Source organism: Lethenteron reissneri, unplaced genomic scaffold, assembly GCF_015708825.2.
Source record: "Lethenteron reissneri isolate LAM-NWPU_2019-01 unplaced genomic scaffold, ASM1570882v1 scaffold_1301, whole genome shotgun sequence".
Lineage (NCBI taxonomy): Eukaryota > Metazoa > Chordata > Hyperoartia > Petromyzontiformes > Petromyzontidae > Lethenteron > Lethenteron reissneri.
In genome coordinates this window covers 48,122-70,566 of record NW_026891005.1, presented here as the reverse complement: position 1 = coordinate 70,566, position 22,445 = coordinate 48,122, and the positions used below count along the sequence as shown (strand labels likewise).

General features: G+C 49.5%; 2 protein-coding genes across 4 annotated transcripts; one reads left to right on the top strand and one right to left on the bottom strand.

Annotated features, from left to right (window-relative positions):
- Window positions 1-4,034: 4,034 nt before the first annotated feature.
- Window positions 4,035-4,637, bottom strand: LOC133361946 (zinc finger protein 79-like; the record flags this gene model as incomplete). Its single annotated transcript, XM_061580922.1, has 1 exon — window positions 4,035-4,637. A coding segment is annotated over one exon (603 nt), but the record flags the coding sequence as incomplete, so codon positions are not given.
- Window positions 4,638-9,824: 5,187 nt separating this feature from the next.
- Window positions 9,825-16,120, top strand: LOC133361945 (N-myc proto-oncogene protein-like). Of its 3 annotated transcripts, XM_061580919.1 has the most exons (4): window positions 9,838-9,859; window positions 12,990-13,062; window positions 13,194-13,702; window positions 14,915-16,120. In XM_061580919.1, coding segments are annotated over exons 2-4 (1,197 nt in total). In that variant the 5' UTR covers window positions 9,838-9,859; window positions 12,990-13,060; the 3' UTR covers window positions 15,601-16,120. The 3 variants fall into 3 exon arrangements, with proteins under 3 accessions (XP_061436902.1, XP_061436903.1, XP_061436904.1); XM_061580918.1 differs by having other exon boundaries at window positions 9,825-9,859; window positions 12,990-13,702; XM_061580920.1 differs by lacking the exon at window positions 9,838-9,859 and adding an exon at window positions 9,916-9,980 and having other exon boundaries at window positions 12,990-13,702.
- The last annotated feature ends 6,325 nt before the right edge of the window (window positions 16,121-22,445 follow it).

Genomic DNA, 22,445 nt, shown 5'->3' with positions numbered 1-22,445 from the left:
GTTGCAATGATCATGAGAACGGTGAGGAATCAGCCCAGAACTACACAAGGTAGCAGGGACCATAGTCACCAAGAAAACAGTTGGTAACACACTACGCCGTGAAGGACTGAAATCCTGTAGCGCCCGCAAGGGGCCCCTGCTCAAGAAAGCACATATACATGCCCGTCTGAAGTTTGCCAATGAACATCTGAATGATTCAAAGGACAACTGGGTGAAAGTGTTGTGGTCAGATGAGACCAAAATGGAGCTCTTTGGCATCAACTCAACTCGCCGTGTTTGGAGGAGGAATGCTGCCTATGACCCCTAGAACACCATCCCCACCATCAAATATGGAGGTGGAAACATTATATTTTTGGGGTGTTTTTCTGCTAAGGGGACAGGACAACTTCACCGCATCAAAGGGACGATGGACGGGGCCATGTACCGTCAAATCTTGGGTGAGAACCTCCTTCCCTTAGCCAGGGCATTGAAAATGGGTCGTGGATGGGTATTCCAGCATGACAATGACCCAAAACACACGGCCAAGGCAACAAAGGAGTGGCTCAAGAAGAAGCACATTAAGGTCCTGGAGTGGCCTAGCCAGTCTCCAGACCTTAATCCCATAGAAAATCTGTGGAGGGAGCTGAAGGTTCGAGTTGCCAAACGTCAGCCTCGAAACCTTAATGACTTGGAGAAGATCTGCAAAGAGGAGTGGGACAAAATCCCTCCTGAGATGTGTGCAAACCTGGTGGCCAACTACAAGAAACGTCTGACCTCTGTGATTGCCAACAAGGGTTTTGCCACCAAGTACTAAGTCATGTTTTGCTGAGGGGGTCAAATACTTATTTCCCTCATTAAAATGCAAATCAATTTATAACATTTTGACGCGTTTTTCTGGATTTTGTTGTTGTTATTCTGTCTCTCACTTCAAATAAACCTACCATTAAAATTATAGACTCATCATTTCATTGTCAGTGGGCAAACGTACACAATCAGCAGGGGATCAAATACTTTTTCTTGGTTCTTTCGGTAAAGTCACGTAGAAGGTAAGTAATAAAACAACAAAAATAAAACAATGAAATAATATAATAGTAATATAATTATTTTATGTTTTATTTTTTATTATATTATTACTTCCCTTCTACGTGACGACTTTACCGAAAGAACCAAGAAATTGAATCCCTGCAGTCACGAAAGAAGCTTTAAATCTAAATTTAGATCAAATACTTGTCCCCTCACTGTAACAATAAAACAGAGTTACAAAGTGGCGAGCCGCGTGAAGACACATTAATTTAAACTAACTCAGGCGAGGGCAGGAGGCAAGGCCCCGCGTCGCCAGGCCGCGCCTTGTAATGTTCCAACCTGGACATCGATTCCAATGCTGCTCAATTGACATCCCTACGAGAGGCTCTACCTTGGTAAACAACAACAACCACAAACCACCACAAGAATTTATCACCTCAGATTTCAGAAAAAGCGCGGAGCGGGCAGCTTTCTGTTACCTCGTGACGTCACGCGGCAGCAGAAAGTGACATAACGTCACTTCCGGGATACAAGACAGTCCCCTCCCACAGATTCAGCAGTGACCATCGCGGAGGTGACGTCACGCACAAGAGCGCGGTGCAGGGTGACGTCACAAAGCTGGATTGGAGTTAAAGTTTTTAGATTAAATTTCCATTGCTCCATCTCTTGAACAGAGACCCCTTGGGTGCGTGAGCTCAGAAACTACAACGTGGACATTATTGTGTGTGTACACAGTGTGTGTGTGTGTACATTGTGTGTGTATACTGTGTGTACACAGTGAGTGTGTGTGTACACTGTGTGTGTGTGTACATTGTGTGTGTACACTATGTGTGTGTACACAGTGAGTGTGTGTGTACACAGTGAGTGTGTAGACTGTGTGTGTGCACAGTGAGTGTGTAGACTGTGTGTGTACACTGTGTGTGTACACTATGTGTGTGTACACAGTGAGTGTGTGTACATTGTGTGTGTACACTGTGTGTGTGTACACAGTGTACACACACACTTGTAGAGGTAACTTCTTTATTACAACACTCCAACAGTACTCCCAACAGTCCTGATACTCTGTTAAAGCCAAGGTACACAGCCTAGCTACACAGCCTAGATACTCTACTCTGGCTACGCTCCGGAACTCGCCCTCACAAGGTCGTAGAGTCGGGAGTTCCAGAGTCCCAGCACTGGCTCTCACAGCATCCCAGGGTCTTCAGATGGCTGGTCGTGGGTCTTGGGTCTTGAGTTACAACTGGGCCCCGATCGTCCAGGGAGCTCCCCTTTTATGCCTGGTCCAACGAGGGGTGGGGCCGTGTGCGCCACCAGACATCCCACAGAGCACACACAGCCCCCCCCCCGTTGGCGGCACCCAGAGGCTTAAGCGTCTGGACCCCCTGGGAACCCAGCGCCTGGCGCCCAGAGGCTTAAGCGTCTGGACCCGCCCGGGAACCCAGAGCCCCCAGCAGCCCCTCCCTTCTTATGTCACTACAGATGTATAAGGGCACGGGGTGACCAATAAGGTCAGAATTGGTCTGTGTGCTTTAGAGAGGGAGGCGGGGTTATTTATTAATTAAATATAGCGCCGATACGTGGAACGCTACGCGTGTTGCAATCAAGACGGGCGCTTAAACGAACACAAAAATCAACGCGCTAATTAGGTAAATGTTCTCGATTTAAAGCTTTCGTGACTGCAGGGATTCATCTTCTTGGTTCTTTCGGTAAAGTCATCACGTAGAAGGGAAGTAATACCATAATAAAAATTAAACATAATTAAATAATCCGAGCGTGCTCCCTATTTCAAAGACGATGAGTTGCTCCAGAGACAAATGCTTCCGGAAACACAAAAAATTAACCCGTAAAAACAAAGTTTTTCACTATAAATCCTTTATATGCGTGGCGGCGAGAGTCCTCTCGTCCTCTGGCTTGATATGGCTGCCACCTATGGGTCAGATGATTGTCTGCCACCATTAAGCAATTGGTAATTAAATATTTAAAAAAAAATCCCTAAACAGTGTAAAATTTTGGAAATTTTTCACGAAAATTAATTGTCACGCACAACGAGTCTGTGTGCAAAATGTCAGCTCGATTGGATCATGGGAAGTGGGTTAAAAAACGACCGAAAGATTTGCACGGTCCTAAGCAAGCAAGCGAACTTAATATAAAGGATTTAAACAAGTATAACCCGTAAAAACAAAGTTTTTCACTATAAATCCTTTATATGCGTGGCGGCTAGAGTCCTCTCGTCCTCTGGCTTGAGATGGCTGCCACCTATGGGTCAGATGATTGTCTGCCACCATTAAGCAATTGGTAATTAAATATTTTTAAAAATTTCCATAAACAGTGTAAAATTTTTGAAAAAAAATTTCACGAACATTAATTGGCACGCACAACGAGTCTGTGTGCAAAATGTCAGCTCGATTGGATCACGGGAAGTGGGTTAAAAAATGACCGAAAGATTTGCACGGTCGTAAGCAAGCAAGTGAACTTAATATAAAGGATTTAAAACTACCCTTTGAGCTGTATCACAAGAACAACGGGTCTCACCTGAGTTATCTGTACAGGTTACTTCCAAAAACACACACTTTGTCCTAACATCACTTATTCAATGTTTGACCCTTGTAAATAAAATGTTGCATGTACACAAAATCAGTGTTCATTCTAAATTATTGACAGACATTTTACATTTTAACAAAATGTAATTACTGCAGTGAAATATACTGCACCAGGTTACATCGTATTAAGCTATTTTAAATAATTATGCACCGTCTGCTTAACAGTGGATGTAAAACATACTATTGTGTCATTCAAAACGAGTAGGCCATTGCATGATTGCGTCTTGAGTCAAAATGTAGATAATTCTAAACATTACCGACAATTCTAGATTTGAAGCTTTCGTGACTGCAAGGATTCATATTCTTAGGTTTTTTCGGTAAAGTCACGTCGTGAATTTTGAAGTGTTTCTCTCCCGTGTGCGTTCTCTCGTGTCTTTGAAGATGTTCTGACCGTGTAAACGCCTTCCCGCACAGAAAGCACCTGAAGGGTTTCTCTCCTGTGTGTGTTCTCTGATGTTTTTTAAGATCAGATGACTGTGAAAATGCCATGCTACACACAGTGCACTTGAAGGGTTTCTCTCCTGTGTGTGTTCTCTGGTGTTTTTTAAGAACAGATGACAGTGAAAATGCCTTCGCACACACACTGCACTTAAAGGGTTTCTCTCCCGTGTGTATTCTCTGGTGTCTTACAAGAGTAGATGAATGTGCAAACGCTTTCCCACACACACTGCACTTGAAGTGTTTCTCTCCCGTGTGTGTTCTCTGGTGTTTTTTAAAAGAAGATGACAGTGAAAATGCCTTCCCACACACAGTGCACTTGAAGGGTTTCTCTCCTGTGTGTATTCTCTGGTGGGTCTGAACAACAGATGCTTGTGCAAACGCCTTCCCGCAAATTGTGCACCTGAAAGGTTTCACTCCCGTGTGTGTTCTCTGATGTATTACAAGATTATGTGACTTTGCAAAGGATTTCCCGCACAGAATGCACCTGAAGGGTTTCTCTCCCGTGTGTGTTCTCTGGTGTATTACAAGATTACGTGACTTTGCAAAGGCCTTCCCACACACAGTGCACTTGAAACGTTTCTCTCCTGTGTGTGTTCTCTGGTGCTGTGTCAAATTTCCAGTGCGCTCCGTGCTGTATGCACTCTGGTCGCATTGTTGCCTTGCCGTACCGAGCTGTGCTGACTGCCTTTGCTCCATCAGACCAATTCTGCAGAGGAAGCGTCGAAGGAAGCGTCAGCTGCAGACAGATAATAGGAATATCCACACCATTCTAGATTTGAAGCTTTCGTGACTGCAAGGATTCATATTCTTAGGTTTTTTCGGTAAAGTCACGTAGGTAAAAAAATTAAATTAAAGTAAAAATAAACAAATTAAAAAATTGACGTTTCGGAAGCAACACAAGCCTCCGTCTTCAGGTGGAACCGTCACAGCCACGACAGCTGTATCAAGTAAAAAAAGAAAATACAAAAAAAATACAGCTGTCGTGGCTGTGACGTTTCCACCTGAAGACGGAGGCTTGTGTTGCTTCCGAAACGTCGTCAATTTTTTAATTTGTTTTATTTTACTTTTATTAATTAAAATGTTTTACCTACGTGACTTTACCGAAAAAACCTAAGAATATATCCACTCCGGTATCTATGCACAGAAGAACGCATACGTACAGTCACACGTGACTTACACGTCTATACTTATTCATATATTCATTATGTAGTAAAAACGTTTCTCAAATTCATCACACGGGCTGTAATGGCACACAATGAGAGGGCAAGTGGTCATAAATATGCCTGGGAGCCCTCGTATCTTAAAAATGAATGTTAACCCAAAACTCCGAGCACACAATTTCGGCTGTCTGGCTACAAAAGGAATATGTATAAAAGCTAAATTCAGCTGACATTGCAAAGGGTGTTAAAACAATTCTATTTGTGTTATGCAGAAATGCATAAATTCATGTTCAATCGCAACTCAGGTGTGAATCCAGGCTCAGATGTCCTTGAAGGCTGGGATGAACAGATCCGACTTTCAGCTGCACGTGTGTGCTGTGTTAACTTCCTGTTTCCATTCTTACAAAGAGTTCCAGAGGAAAACAAAAATAAACTATTGTTGTGATATAACCTCTGTGTTCAATAGAGTTAATAGACTTTACTGCAAACACAAACTTGACACTGTCACACACTGGCATGGTTCACAGGTGGTGGTGTGTCCAGACCCATGCCTGGCCACCTTCATCTGCTCAGAATAAATGATTCCTCACTCCACCAAGTAATTAATTGAGGATCAATCAACATAGCCGAGGCTAACTGGAGTTTGCGTGTTTCTCTCTCTCCGTGGTGAGATGTTAACTACCTCACCTGGTGTACAGGAAGTCGTGGGTTCGATCCCGGCCCTGGCGCCTGCTGCTGCTGTATATTTGGAGTTTGCGTGTCTCTCTCTCCGTGGTCGCGTGGATTTTCCTCCGGATTCCCCGGGTTTGCCCTCCACATTTAGAGTCAACATCAGTACGCGTTTAGCGTCTTTGACCGATACACATTTCCACACGTATTCTTGGTTCTTTCGGTAAAGTTACGTAGGTAGAAAATATCAATAATAGATAATAAAATTAAATAAAATAAAGACCACTTGTGTTGCGATCGAAACGTCGTGTTTTTTCTCTTTATTTACAATTTTATAATTTTTATTTCATCATCTGTTATTTTTATTAAATTTTCTGTCTAAGTGACTTTACCGAAAGAACCAAGAATATGAATTCCTGCAGTCACGAAAGTTTTAAGTCCACACATTCACACACAAGTTCACAAAGCCTCACCTTGCGTTGTGGGCAGGTAGCTTCTGAGAACAAGAGTGGTAGAGCAGCTCAAGCCGGCTTGGCCTGGTACAAAAAATGAAAAATAGAAACTGCGTGAATATTTACAGTGAGGGAAAAAAGTATTTGATCCCCTGCTGATTTTGTACGTTTGCCCACTGACAAAGAAATGATCAGTCTATAATTTTAATGGTATGTTTATTTGAACAGTGAGAGACAGAATAACAACAACAAAAATCCTGAAAAACGCGTGTCAAAAATGTTATAAATTGATTTGCATTTTAATGAGGGAAATAAGTATTTGATCCCCTCTCAATCAGTAAGATTTCTGGCTCCCAGGTGTCTTTTATACAGGTAACGAGCTGAGATTAGGAGCACACTCTTAAAGGGAGTGCTCCTAATCTTAGCTTGTTACCTTTATAAAAGACACCTGTTCACAGAAGCAATCAATCAATCAGATTCCAAACTCTCCACCATGGCCAAGACCAAAGAGCTCTCCAATGATGGCAGGGACAAGATTGTAGACCTACACATGGCTGGAATGGGCTACAAGACCATCGCCAAGCAGCTTGGTGAGAAGGTGACAACAGTTGGTGCGATTATTCGCAAATAGAAGAAACACACAAGAACTGTCAATCTCCCTCGGCCTGGGGTTCCATGCAAGATCTCACCTCGTGGAGTTGCAATGATCATGAGAACGGTGAGGAATCAGCCCAGAACTACACAAGGCAGCTGGGACCATAGTCACCAAGAAAACAATTGGTAACACACTACGCCGTGAAGGACTGAAATCCTGCAGCGCCCGCAAGGTCCCGCTGCTCAAGAAAGCACATATACATGCCCGTCTGAAGTTTGCCAATGAACATCTGAATGATTTAAAGGACAACTGGGTGAAAGTGTTGTGGTCAGATGAGACCAAAATGGAGCTCTTTGGCATCAACTCAACTCGCCGTGTTTGGAGAAGGAGGAATGCTGCCTATGACCCCAAGAACACCATCCCCACCGTCAAATATGGAGGTGGAAACATTATGCTTTGGGGGTGTTTTTCTGCTAAGGGGACAGGACAACTTCACCGCATCAAAGGGACAATGGACGGGGCCATGTACCGTCAAATCTTGGGTGAGAACCTCCTTCCCTCAGCCAGGGCATTGAAAATGGGTCGTGGATGGGTATTCCAGCATGACAATGACCAAAAAAACACAGCCCAAGGCAACAAAGGAGTGGCTCAAGAAGAAGCACATTAAGGTCCTGGAGTGGCCTAGCCAGTCTCCAGACCTTAATCACATAGACAATCTGTGGAGGGATCTGAAGGTTCGAGTTGCCAAACGTCAGCCTCGAAGCCTTAACGACTTGAAGATCTGCAAAGAGGAGTGGGACAAAATCCCTCCCGAGATGTGTGCAAACCTGGTGGCCAACTACAAGAAACGTCTGACCTCTGTGATTGCCAACAAGGGTTTTGCCACCAAGTACTAAGTCATGTTTTGCAGAGGGGGTCAAATACTTATTTCCCTCATTAAAATGCAAATCAATTCATAACATTTTTGACGCGTCTTTCTGGATTTTGTTGTTATTCTGTCTCTCACTGTTCAAATAAACCTACCATTAAAACTACAGACTGATCATTTCTTTGTCAGCGGGCAAACGTACACAATCAGCAGGGGATCAAATACTTTTTATTGGTTCTTTCGGTAAAGTCACGTAGAAGGGCAGTAATAAAATAATAAAAATAAAACATAATAAAATGGTATAATAATATAATTATTTTATTGTTTTTCGGTAAAGTCACGTAGAAGGTAAGTAATAAAACAACAAAAAATAAAACAATAAAATAATATAATAGTAATATAAGAATTTCTATGTTTTATTTTTATTATTTTATTATTTCCCTTCTACGTGACTTTACCGAAAGAACCAAGAAGTTGAATCCCTGCAGTCACGAAAGAAGTTTTAAATCTAAATTTAGATCAAATACTTGTCCCCTCACTGTAAAAATAAAACAGAGTTACAAAGTGGCGAGCCGCGTGAAGACAAATTAAACTAACTCAGGCGAGGGCAGGAGGCAAAGCCCCGCGTGGCCAGGCCGCGCCTTGTAATGTTCCAACCTGGACATCGATTCCAATGCTACTCAATAGACATCCCTACGAGAGGCTCTACCTTGGTAAACAACAACAACAACCACAACAACCACAAACCACCACGAGAATTAATCACCTCAGATTTCAGAAAAAGCGCGGAGCGGGCAGCTTCCTGTTACCTCGTGACGTCACACGGCAGCAGAAAGTGACATAACGTCACTTCCGAGATACAAGACAGTCCCCTCAACACTGCCCATAGACTCAGCACTGCACCATAGACTCAACACTGCCCATAGACTCAGCACTGCACCATAGACTCAACACTGCCCATAGACTCAGCACTGCACCATAGACTCAACACTGCCCATAGACTCAGCACTGCACCATAGACTCAACACTGCCCATAGACTCAGCACTGCACCATAGACTCAACACTGCTACCCATAGACTCAACACTGCCGCATAGACTCAACACTGCACCATAGACTCAACACTGCTACCCATAGACTCAACACTGCACCATAGACTCAGCACTGCACTATAGACTCAACACTGCCCATAGACTCAACACTGCACAATAGACTCAACACTGCACCATAGACTCAACACTGCACCATAGACTCAACACTGCCCATAGACTCAACACTGCACCATAGACTCAACACTGCCCATAGACTCAGCACTGCACCATAGACTCAACACTACACCATAGACTCAACACTGCACCATAGACTCAACACTACACCATAGACTCAACACTGCACCATAGACTCAACACTACACCATAGACTCAACACTGCACCATAGACTCAACACTGCCGCATAGACTCAACAATGCCCATAGACTCAACACTCCACCATAGACTCAACACTGCACCATAGACTCAACACTGCACCATTGACTCAACACTGCCCATAGACTCAACACTGCACCATAGACTCAACACTGTACAATAGACTCAACACTGCACCATAGACTCAACACTGCACCATAGACTCAACACTATACAATCCTAAAATATAATCTTCATCTACCAACTGTGCTTTAAAAGAAAAAAAACTGACAATGTATTATTTCCTACACAGATATAAACTAATGCACCGCGTTGTTCACGCTTGACATCTCACCGTGCAGTCCAGTGTCTCGTGACTCACCCGCCCCCCGGCCTGTACCACCGCGGTGGATGTTGAGGGGGGGGGGAGAGGCGGTGCCCTCCCGGCCAATGGGCCGCGGCGCTCACCAGCTCCACTGCGAGATGGGCTCGCCCAAGTTCCCTCCCCCCCCACCCCCTCCACTTGGTGGCGGGGTCCGACCACCCGCCCTGCCCCCACCCCAATGGAGGCTTCTTTCTCCACCACCACCACAGCTGCTGCTGCCGGCGGCGGCGGCTTCGTGGCGTTGCTAGCGTCTCTGTGACCCCCCCTCGTCCTGCCCCTTGACCGTGAGTAGCCCCCCCCCCACCATCACTCGTCACCCCGAGTCCACCAGCCACTTGGGGGTGGACTTCACTGGGAGCGGCTCTACAGCTCCTGCTCTGACGCCGACTTCTCCCGTCACTTACGGCAAGCGTCTCATCGTCATCGTCGTCATCATTGTAATCTGTGTGTGTCACCCTGTGTGTGTGTCACCCTGTGTGTGTGTCACCCTGTGTGTGTGTCACCCTGTGTGTGTGTGTGTCACCCTGTGTGTGTGTGTGTCACCCTGTGTGTGTGTGTGTGTCACGCTGTGTGTGTGTGTCACGCTGTGTGTGTGTGTGTCACCCTGTGTGTGTCACCCTGTGTGTGTGTGTCACCCTGTGTGTGTCACCCTGTGTGTGTCACCCTGTGTGTGTCACCCTGTGTGTGTGTCACGCTGTGTGTGTGTGTCACGCTGTGTGTGTGTCACCCTGTATGTGTCACGCTGTGTGTGTGTCACCCTGTGTGTGTGTGTCACCCTGTGTGTGTGTCACCCTGTATGTGTCACGCTGTGTGTGTGTGTCACCCTGTGTGTGTGTGTGTCACCCTGTATGTGTCACGCTGTGTGTGTGTGTCACCCTGTGTGTGTGTGTCACGCTGTGTGTGTGTGTCACGCTGTGTGTGTGTGTCACCCTGTATGTGTGTCACGCTGTGTGTGTGTCACCCTGTATGTGTCACGCTGTGTGTGTGTGTCACGCTGTGTGTGTCACGCTGTGTGTGTGTGTGTCACGCTGTGTGTGTCACCCTGTGTGTGTGTGTGTCACCCTGTATGTGTCACGCTGTGTGTGTGTGTCACCCTGTGTGTGTGTCACCCTGTATGTGTCACGCTGTGTGTGTGTCACCCTGTGTGTGTGTGTGTCACCCTGTGTGTGTGTGTGTGTGTCACCCTGTATGTGTCACGCTGTGTGTGTGTGTCACCCTGTGTGTGTGTGTGTCACCCTGTGTGTGTGTGTGTCACCCTGTGTGTGTGTGTGTCACCCTGTGTGCGTGTGTGTGTGTATCACCCTGTGTGTGTGTGTGTGTGTCACCCTGTGTGTGTGTGTGTCACCCTGTGTGCGTGTGTGTGTCACCCTGTGTGTGTGTCACCCTGTGTGTGTGTATGTCACCCTGTGTGTGTGTATGTCACCCTGTGTGTGTGTGTCACCCTGTGTGTGTGTCACCCTGTGTGTGTGTGTCACCCTGTGTGTGTGTCACCCTGTGTGTGTCACCCTGTGTGGTCACCCTGTGTGTGTGTGTGTCACCCTGTGTGTGTGTCACCCTGTGTGCGTGTGTGTGTCACCCTGTGTGCGTGTGTGTGTCACCCTGTGTGCGTGTGTGTGTCACCCTGTGTGCGTGTGTGTCACCCTGTGTGCGTGTGTCACCCTGTGTGTGTGTGTGTCACCCTGTGTGTGTGTGTGTCACCCTGTGTGTGTGTGTCACCCTGTGTGCGTGTCACCCTGTGTGCGTGTCACCCTGTGTGCGTGTGTCACCCTGTGTGCGTGTGTCACCCTGTGTGCGTGTGTCACCCTGTGTGTGTCACCCTGTGTGTGTGTCACCCTGTGTGTGTGTCACCCTGTGTGTGTGTGTCACCCTGTGTGTGTATGTCACCCTGTGTGTGTGTGTCACCCTGTGTGTGTGTGTGTCACCCTGTGTGTGTGTGTCACCCTGTGTGTGTATCACCCTGTGTGTGTGTGTCACGCTGTGTGTGTGTCACCCTGCGTGTGTGTGTCACCCTATGTGCGTGTGTGTCACGCTGTGTGTGTGTCACGCTGTGTGTGTGTCACCCTGTGTGTGTGTCACCCTGCGTGTGTGTGTCACCCTGCGTGCGTGTGTCACCCTGTGTGCGTGTGTCACCCTGTGTGTGTGTGTGTCACCCTGTGTGCGTGTGTGTGTCACCCTGTGTGCGTGTGTGTCACCCTGTGTGTGTGTCTCACCCTGTGTGTGTGTGTGTCACCTGTGTGTGTGTGTGTCACCCTGTGTGTTTGTGTGTCACCCTGTGTGTGTGTGTCACCCTGTGTGTGTATGTCACCCTGTGTGTGTGTTTCACCCTGTGTGTGTGTGTCACGCTGTGTGTGTGTGACCCTGTGTGTGTGTGTCACGCTGTGTGTGTGTGTATGTCACCCTGTGTGTGTCACCCTGTGTGTGTGTGTATGTCACCCTGTGTGTGTGTCACCCTGTGTGTGTGTCACCCTGTGTGCGTGTGTGTCACCCTGCGTGTGTCACCCTGTGTGTGTCACCCTGTGTGTGTGTCACCCTGTGTGTGTGTCACCCTGTGTGTGTCATGCTGTGTGTGTGTGTCACCCTGTGTGTGTGTCACGCTGTGTGTGTCACGCTGTGTGTGTGTGTCACCCTGTGTGCATGTGTGTGTCACCCTGTGTGTGTGTGTCACCATGTGCGTGTGTGTGTCACCCTGTGTGTGTCACGCTGTGTGTGTGTGTCACCCTGTGTGTGTGTGTCACCCTGTATGTGTCACCCTGTGTGTGTGTCACGCTGTATGGGGAGCGGTAGTGTAGCGGTTAGCGCGCTGCGCTATGAACCTGGCGACCCGGGTTCGATTCCTGCTCACGGTCAACATCAGACGATTGTCTGAACCGGTCCCGGGCCTTCCCTAGGTCGACTCAGCCTCAAATGAGTACCTGGTGCGGTGTGTAAACATTGCCACTAGGGAGACAAAGGCGGTCGGGCGTGGTGCTGGCCACCCACCCCCTCGTGTACCGTTCCGGCCTTCATAGGTGCTTGCTAACAGCACTTGCCCCTACAGTCTGTTAAGGCTATATGGGGGATCTTTGTGTGTCACCCTGTGTGTGTATGTCACCCTGTGTGTGCGCTCCCTCTTGCGTCCCAAGTATTCACTACACAATAAAAATTCTCACGACGTGTCGACTGCAACACGAAACGTCGTGAGAATTGTTATTGTTTTATATTTTTATTATTTTATTGTTTCCCTTCTACGCGACTTTACCGAAAGAACCAAGAAGATGAATCCCTGCAGTCACGAAAGCTTTAAATCGAAATTTAACGTCCCGGAGATGAATGAAATTGAGCTGTGGATGAGTAACAGCGCCACTTACGACTCTGTGTGGTGTTTGCTCGCTTTGTTAACGACGCTGCTTTCTTTATTGTTTGCTGTTGTTACAGGCGAGCCCGGCGGCCCCCTGCAGAAGAAGTAAACAAGACGCAACAACAACAGGGAGGAGGGTGGTGGTGGAATGTAAACAAGAACAACAACCCCTACCCGCCACCACGCGGCGTGTTGTCGCGTGACGAAAGTAGCAGCAGCGTCATCATCATCACCACGTGTAGCAGCAGCGTCGTCATCATCCACGCAATGTCTGCCGGCAGGGATGACTCCTCCTCCTCCTCGACCTTCTACAACGGCGAGGAGTTGCACAGCGACTGGCACCAGTCCACGCTGCCCAGCGAGGACATTTGGAAGAAGTTTGAGCTCCTGCCCCCCGCGCTGGACGGAGCGAACTCAACGCCAACGCCGCCGCCCTCGGGCGATCCGAGCCGCGAAGGCGGCGAAGTGGCGAGCCGCGGCCACGTCTGGGACCCCGCCGGCGGCAGCGGCGTGGGAGCCGTGGGAGTAATGCTGCTGCGGGACTGCATGTGGAGCAGCGCCGCCTCCTCGGCCAGAGCCACGCCGGGGCGGCTGGCGCCCGCCGACAAGTCGGCGCCGCCGCCGCCCGCGGTCTCCCGCGCCGTGCCGAGCCCCGCGGCCGCCGCGGTGCCCGCCGAGATGCTGCCCTTTGAGCCGGGAGGGCGGCACCTGCCGGCCGAGGGGCGGGAGGATGGGGAGACTGTCGTGGGCGGGGCGATGTCTCCCGGCAACGAGACGCTCGGCAATTCGGGTGAGACTTGCACGCTGTTTTGCGTGTTTCTTTATTCGGTCGTTTTAGCGCGGTCGTGCCTTTTGTTTTTTTCGGTCAAGTCACGCAGGTCAAACATGAAATGAATCACGACGTTTCGGAGGCAACTCGAGCTTCCATCTTCAGGTGGAACAGTTACAGCAAAATCACCGTATCAAGTGAAGCGAGCTCTGAGAGACACGAGATTACATAGAGGTTAAGAGGGGGGGGGTGGAGCCTAACCCCGAACCCTGACCCCTAACCCCTAACCCCTAAACCCTAACCCCTGACCCCTGACCCTAACTCTAACCCCTACCCTAACCCCTGACCCCTAACCCCTGACCCTAACCCTAACCCCTAACCCTGCAGTGAACTGTGAGGCTGCTAAAGTTGGTCAATGACATCCTTCCAAAAAGTATGGATCCTTGCAGTCACGAGAACTTTTCGAATTAGCTTGTTCATCTTCGTTTACAACAAACTTACAGTTGTCAAGCTCACTACACGAATGTTGCGTGTGTACATTTCAACAGGTCCTGTACCTGTGTAATGGGTTCCGGAGACACTTGTAGAAGTAACTTCTTTATTACAATACAACACCTCAACAGTGCTGATACTCTGTTATAGCCTAGGTACACAGCCTAGGTACACAGCCTAGGTACACAGCCTAGATACACTACTCTGGCTACGCTCTGGGGTTCTCGGGCTACAATTACCCTAGGGGAGCTACCTGACCCGACCCAGCCACGGTGGGGGGGTCTGGACTCGGAACTCGCCCTTACAAGGACGTAGAGCCGGGAGTCCCAAAGTCCCACCACTGGCCCTCACAGCATCCCGGCCCTTACAAGGACAAGCGGGACGAGGGGGTCCAGGGTCCTAAGCTGGCTGGCTGGCGGGTCTTGGGTCTTGAGCTGCGACTGGCCCCGATCGGCCAGGGAGCTGCCCTTTTATGCCTCGTCCCCAACGAGGGGTGAGGCCGTGTGCGCCCCCAGATATCCCACAGAGCACACACAGCCCCCCCCGTTGGTGGCGCCAAGGGGCTTAGCTGTCTGGGGTGCCTGGGATCCTAGCGCCTGGCGCCGAGGGCTTCTCTGTCTAGGGTCCCAGAGCCCCCAGCAGCTCCTCCCCTCTTCTGGCACTACACCTGCGCAGTTTAGGTTTATAATGTTGCATTTTTCTACATTGCGTTGCTGACGTATACGTGTTTCCCTTCTGCAGACAATGACGACGACGCGGAAGATGGAGAGATTGACGTGGTGACCGTGGAGAAGTGGAGCCACGCCAAAGCGAGCGTAGCGCTACGCGCCGTGCACAACACAAACACGGCCCCCCGGTACAACGACAACAACCGGCGGCAGCGGCGGCAGCAGCGGCGGCGACCCGCCCCGCCGCCGTCCACGCCGCCCGTGCACCAGCAGCAGCACAACTACGCCGCCCCCTCGCCGCCTGCGCGCGGGGCGGAGACGCCGCCCCCGTCGGCGCCGCGAGAATCCGCGCGGAGCCGGGGCGCCGCCGGCGGGGCCGGCTCATCCGGCGCCGTCTCGACGGGGAGCGGCGGCAGCCCTCGGAGCTCCGGCGGCTCGGAGGGGCTTGGCGAGCGGCACAACGACCAGGAGCGTCGGCGGCGCGACTCCATCAAGAAGGGTTTCCAGTGGCTGCGCGGCGGCATACCGGAGCTGGCGCACGACGAGAAGGCGGCCAAGGCGCAGATCCTGAAGCGCGCGATAGAATATTCGCGCACCCTGAAGCGCGAGGAGGAGAGACTCAAGGCGGAGAAGCGGCGCGAGCAGATTCGACGTCGGGAGCTGCTGGCGAGGCTGGAAACCCTGAAGAACTCGTTGGCCGAGCGGTCTCCATTTGCATCTCGTTTAAAGACTTTAAACCGAAAGTTACTTTTGTTTTGATATTGGACGAAAGCCTCTGGTGACCGGCACAGTTGAGCCTCTTTGCCATTGAGTGGTTTTGTATGCACCGTGACCTCGTTTGCAACGTAATGCCTTTGAATATTTGACTGCCAAGGTTTGAGTTGATGGGAATGGTAAGTTGTACCTCAATAGACATTTCTGCACAAATGATGCTTCAATGTGGCAAATACTGCCATTAATGCTGTTCCATGGCGATTTTCACTTTTGATTTTTTTAATATTTTCATATAAAACATGGAAAATGTAGGCACCAAAAGTTGTTACGTAATTACCCAGGGTTTTTGTAAGATTTAGCGCGAGTAACTTTTTGAACAAAGTTGTTCCTGTCAATAGTGCAAAAATTACATTTAGTAACCTTTTTTGAATGTCCCTTAAACAAGGGGTGTTGTTGCTTACTTTGCATCGCTGATAAACTTGGTCTTTTTGCCGTTGGCGTTGAGCTCAAAGCGGCCTTAGCAGCTGCGAAGCGTTCGTTGCAGCACTTTGTGGACCTCGCTGTATCTTTGTCTCTTATTGGAACGTAAATAAAGCCCGCAAGACACCAAGTGCCTCGTGCGTGATTGTGTTGCACCCTGTTGCACCCTTCACTTGCTAACGCGCGGATGTAGAAGGGACCTTGGGCAAGTTGCACGTGTCGGCATCTCAGACGCCGGCAGCATCGAGCTGCTGCACCAGCTTCGACCGCAGTCTCGCCTCTCGCTTCACGCGCCCCACTCGGGTGGGATGTTGGCCCATTCTTGGTTTTGGTGGATGTTGAGAACTTTAAACCGTGACCTCCGTACCGTCTAAACAGTCTGTAGGGTTGTTAGGGTTATTGTTACGGTTGTTAGGGTTATTGTTAGGGTTGTTAGGGTTATTGCTAGGGTTGTTAGGGTTGTTAGGGTTATTGTTACGGTTGTTAGGGTTATTGTTACGGTTGTTGTTAGGGTTATTGCTAGGGTTGTTAGGGTTGTTAGGGTTATTGTTACGGTTGTTAGGGTTATTGTTACGGTTGTTGTTAGGGTTATTGCTAGGGTTGTTAGGGTTGTTAGGGTTATTGTTACGGTTGTTAGGGTTATTGTTACGGTTGTTGTTAGGGTTATTGCTAGGGTTGTTAGGGTTGTTAGGGTTATTGTTAGGGTTGTTAGGGTTATTGTTAGGGTTGTTAGGGTTATTGCTAGGGTTGTTAGGGTTATTGTTACGGTTGTTAGGGTTATTGTTACGGTTGTTGTTAGGGTTATTGCTAGGGTTGTTAGGGTTGTTAGGGTTATTGTTAGGGTTGTTAGGGTTATTGTTAGGGTTGTTAGGGTTATTGCTAGGGTTGTTAGGGTTATTGTTACGGTTGTTAGGGTTATTGTTACGGTTGTTAGGGTTATTGTTACGGTTATTGTTAGGGTTATTGCTAGGGTTGTTAGGGTTGTTAGGGTTATTGTTAGGGTTGTTAGGGTTATTGTTAGGGTTGTTAGGGTTATTGCTAGGGTTGTTAGGGTTATTGTTAGGGTTGTTAGGGTTATTGTTAGGGTTGTTAGGGTTATTGTTAGGGTTGTTAGGGTTATTGTTAGGGTTGTTAGGGTTATTGTTAGGGTTGTTAGGGTTATTGTTTGGGTTGTTAGGGTTATTGTTAGGGTTGTTAGGGTTATTGTTAGGGTTGTTAGGGTTATTGTTAGGGTTGTTAGGGTTATTGTTTGGGTTGTTAGGGTTATTGTTAGGGTTGTTAGGGTTGTTGTTAGGGTTGTTAGGGTTATTGTTAGGGTTGTTAGGGTTATTATTAGGGTTTGGGATTAGGGTTAGGAATTAGGTTTAGGGTTAGGGGTTAGGATTAGGGGTTCGGGTTAGGGTGCGGGTTAGAGTTATGGTTAGCGGTTTAGGTTAGGGTTAGGGGTTAAGTTTAGGGTTAGGGGCTAGGGTTTAGGGGTTAGGGTTATGGCTGAGGGTTAGGGTTGGGGTAGGTAGGATTAGGGCACCTATGCAGTTTTATGCTAAAATCATCCAAATTTTCATAGCTACATTTTCCAAGAAAAAGTGAATTACTCCCTTTTGTTTAGCATTAGTATGTTATATATTGCATTAAAAGTAGGATCTTTCACCATGAACATTTCATGTAAAAAAGAAGCAAATCGGCATACTAACCTATGCTGTTTTTGGCCAATGTTGGCCAAATTTTTACAGCTTTCTCTTTCAACAAAAGTGCAATCCTCAGTGTTGTTTAGCCTTATATATCCTATATATTACGTAAAAAAGTTGGAAATTTCACTATGCAATTTTCAACTAAAACAAGTGTAGAGGAGTAGAGGGGAGTGGTGGCGTCGTGTGCGCTGTCCGGTGCGGTGACATCACCATCACCACCATCACCACCACCATCACCACCATCACCATCACCACCATCACCACCACCATCACCACCATCACCACCACCACCATCACCACCATCACCACCATCACCACCATCACCATCACCACCACCATCACCACCATCACCATCACCACCACCACCACCATCACCACCATCACCACCATCACCATCACCACCATCACCACCATCACCATCACCACCATCACCACCATCACCATCATCACCACCACCACCATCACCACCATCGCCACCACCACCACCATCACCACTACCACCATCACCACCATCACCACCACCACCATCACCACCACCATCACCACCATCACCACCACCATCACCACCATCACCACCATCACCATCACCACCACTCACCACCACCACTCACTTGAACACCACCACCACTCACTTGAACACCACCACCACCACTCACTTGAACACCACCACCACCACTCACTTGAACACCACCACTCACCACCACTCACTTGAACACCACCACTCACCACACACTCACTTGAACACCACCACTCATCACCACTCACTTGAACACCACCACTCACCACCACTCACTTGAACACCACCACTCACCACCACTCACTTGAACACCACCACTCACCACCACCCACTTGAACACCACCACTCACCACCACTCACTTGAACACCACCACCACCACCACCACTCACTTGAACACCACCACCACCACTCACTTGAACACCACCACCACCACTCACTTGAACACCACCACCACCACTCACTTGAACACCACTACCACCACTCACTTGAACACCACCACCACTACTCACTTGAACACCACCACCACCACTCACTTGAACACCACCACCACCACTCACTTGAACACCACCACCACCACTCACTTGAACACCACCACCACCACTCACTTGAACACCACCACCACCACTCACTTGAACACCACCACCACCACTCACTTGAACACCACCACCACCACTCACTTGAACACCACCACCACCACTCACTTGAACACCACCACCACCACTCACTTGAACACCACCACCACCACTCACTTGAACACCACCACCACCACTCACTTGAACACCACCACCACCACTCACTTGAACACCACCACCACCACTCACTTGAACACCACCACCACCACTCACTTGAACACCACCACCACCACTCACTTGAACACCACCACCACCACTCACTTGAACACCACCACCACCACTCACTTGAACACCACCACCACCACTCACTTGAACACCACCACCACCACTCACTTGAACACCACCACCACCACTCACTTGAACACCACCGCCGCCTGCAGGGTTTGCGTGCGGCCGACGACGATGAGATGGCGCCGCCGTACGACTCGCTGGCCGTGTTCGAGTACGAGGGCTCCGGCTCCGAGGCCGGCTCACTCAGCTCACTCAGCTCACTCGGATCACTCAGCTGACTCGGCTCACTCGGATCTTCAACGCCGCCGCCCACGGACATGGCCACGGGGTCCTGGACGGGCCGGGGACGTCCTAGAATGATGGAGACGCAGATTGAGAACATTCACCGCCACCACTAACACTAACACTCACTAACACTACTACCACTACTACCACTCACTAACACTCACTAACACTCACTAACACTCACTAACACTCACTAACACTCAACTCACTCGGATCACTCAGCTGACTCAGCTCACTCAGCTGACTCAGCTGACTCAGCTCACTCGGATCCTCAACTCACTCGGATCCTCAATGCCGGGGACGTCCTAGCACGCTGGAGACGCAGATTGAGAACATTCACCACCAACACTACTACTAACATTCACCACTACTACTACCAACACTCACTAACACTCACCACCACCACTACCACCACTAACATTCACCACCACCACTCCTACTACTACTACCACTACTACCACTACCACTCACCACCACCACTACTACTACCACTCACCACCACTACTACTACCACTCACCACCACCACTACCACCACGTGTACACACACACACGTGTACACACACACACGTGTACACACACACACGTGTACACACACACGTGTACACACACACACTCCTCAAAGCCTCTCCCCCCCACTCTCCTCACCTCGTTGTCGAATAGACGTAAAAATACGTGAAGCAGCCTTGAATCTCACGTCCTGCTGCTACTGCTGCTGCTGCTGTTTCTGATGTTCACGTTTCAGTTTGTTTTTTATCCGCCCCTTAAGGACAAGAGCCTCTATACTCATAGGGGTTTTCCCCTTTTTTCTGGCAACAAAACTGACACCTTTTGCAAGGAATCATGTTTATGTAATGCGGGCGTAAATGGGCGGGACGGATATGACGATCCAAGAGGGAGGAGTCAGGGTGACGTGGGGGAGAAGTTATAGCGGGGAGACAGGAAGCTATCTGGGTCAGTCGGGGGAGTGAAGGGTGGTGAACACGTTGGGTGGTCGCCGTGCCTCAGCCTGGTGGCTGAGGGGCTCATGACGGCGCCAGCCAGCGGGGTGGAAGAGAGAGTGGAGGATTGAGGTTGGAGATGGCGAGATAGCCACAGAGGCCACGAAGGGCTGAGGTAGGAAGTGGCGAGATAGCCACAGAGGCCACGAAGGGCTGAGGTAGGAAATGGCGAGATAGCCATAGAGGCCACGAAGGGCTGACGTTGGGAGGTGGCGAGATCGCCATGCACGGAGGAACAGGGAGCAGCGATGGAGCTGCTGTGGGGGCAGCCGGAGGGCTGCACCAAGAGCCTGCAGCGGAGCTGCAGGAGCGTGGAAGGCTACGGGAGCGAAGGCAGATGTGGGGCTGCCAGGGAGAGAGTCTCAGGAGGAGTGCCGTGTGGGAAGGAGAACGCGAACCCCAAATAAAGGACACGGAGTAAGAGAGAAGTGTCTGAGTCCTTTTATTACACTGGAGTCAGAAGTGAAACGGCATCTCAAAACAACTGAGAGAAAGAAAAAAGAATATTCCTGCGCCATCATCTGCTACATCATCCGACGACGACGACCTTCCTCAGACGGTGGACCTGCCTGCGATGGAAGAGGAGATCCGTTCTGGAACGAGTACGGGTCCGGGTGAGCAAGGTGTCGCCGCGTCGGTGGACCTGTCTGTGCCGGAGGACGCCAACTTACGATGGAGACAGATGGCGATGCAGATGGGGACCTTGAAAATCGTGCTGGCGCAACTGTGTGAGTTCACCATGCCGAGGACGACGTCGGGGAGGCCCGGTGGTGATCCGCAGGCCTCTGCCTTTCCTGCGCTGCCAGCGCCATTGCCACGTGGCACGAAGACGCCATCTTGGGCGTGGCAGGGGAGAAACGGCGGGAAGCCGCCATCTTGTCTTCACCGCGGCGGGAGGACGCCGCCATCTTCAACATCGCGGCGGAGAGGCAGCCTTGCGCTGCCATCTGGAGGTGCCGCGGGGTGAGCAGCCTGCTGTGAGCTGCTGTTTTTCGAGGGGGTGCTGCGAGGAGAAGACGCCGATGCTGCAGCTGCTGGGGCGGGAGCTTCCCGTCCTGGCTCGGGTGCGTGACAACGGAGCCGTCAAGTCGCCGAACGAGTTCTGCGAGGCGTCTCAAGTTGCCACCCTGCCGTCCTCTTCTTGCTGCAGCCCGGGCGAGTCATAACGATACGCACCCGGCCTTAACACACACCTCACTCATCTTTCGAGGGCCGGGGGGCTATTTTGGTTTTCTCTTATGACTCGATTGTGCGGAGCGCGGTTCGGACTGTGTGTATGTGTGTGTAATAACGATGAACGCGCTATCTGCTTGTTGCTTGGTGTCAATGTAAGTGTGTGCGTGTGTTGAGAATGGACGGAGAGTCTGCTGTATTTGCTGAGTGTCAAATTGTGTGTGTGCGCTGCTGCGTGGAGTTGTTATCTTGATGGTGAAGTTAATTATTAACTTGGGAGCGTCGGGTATCTTGCGCTGTATTATTTGTGGGTTACCTTGTGCGATGGGCTTAATTGGAAAAAATATATATATATATTTTTTGGTGTATTGTGCTGCGAGGTGCTGTGTGCGATGCGATTGTTGCAAGAGAGAGAATAATTGTGTTGTTGCTGCAAAGTTACGACAGGATTAATGGTGTGTTGGTTGCCTGCAGATCTGCTTGCTATTGTGCTTAAATGTACGCGTGTGATCGCGATATGCTGATTGCATGTGCTGTTATACCGTTCTGTATGGTTATGGGGTGCGATGCAGTGGTTGACTATTGGAATTGAGATTGTTATTATATTGTGCGTACCTGTTTGAAATTGGTAACAAATTCGAGGGGGACCCAAATATTTGGTTGTATGGTTGTTGTGCACACGAGATTGCGTGTATATTATAGAGGGGGACCCAAAAATTTGGTTGTATGGGTGTTGTGCACACGAGATTGCGTGTATATTATAGGGGTAATTGAGCTTTTTGAAAATGAGGGTGCGCGATGACGCCGTTGTGGGTGGCTTAGATGTTAATGCTAATGGGATCGTAAATGGGCGCCAAGTGGCGTCGTGTATTGGTTGATTG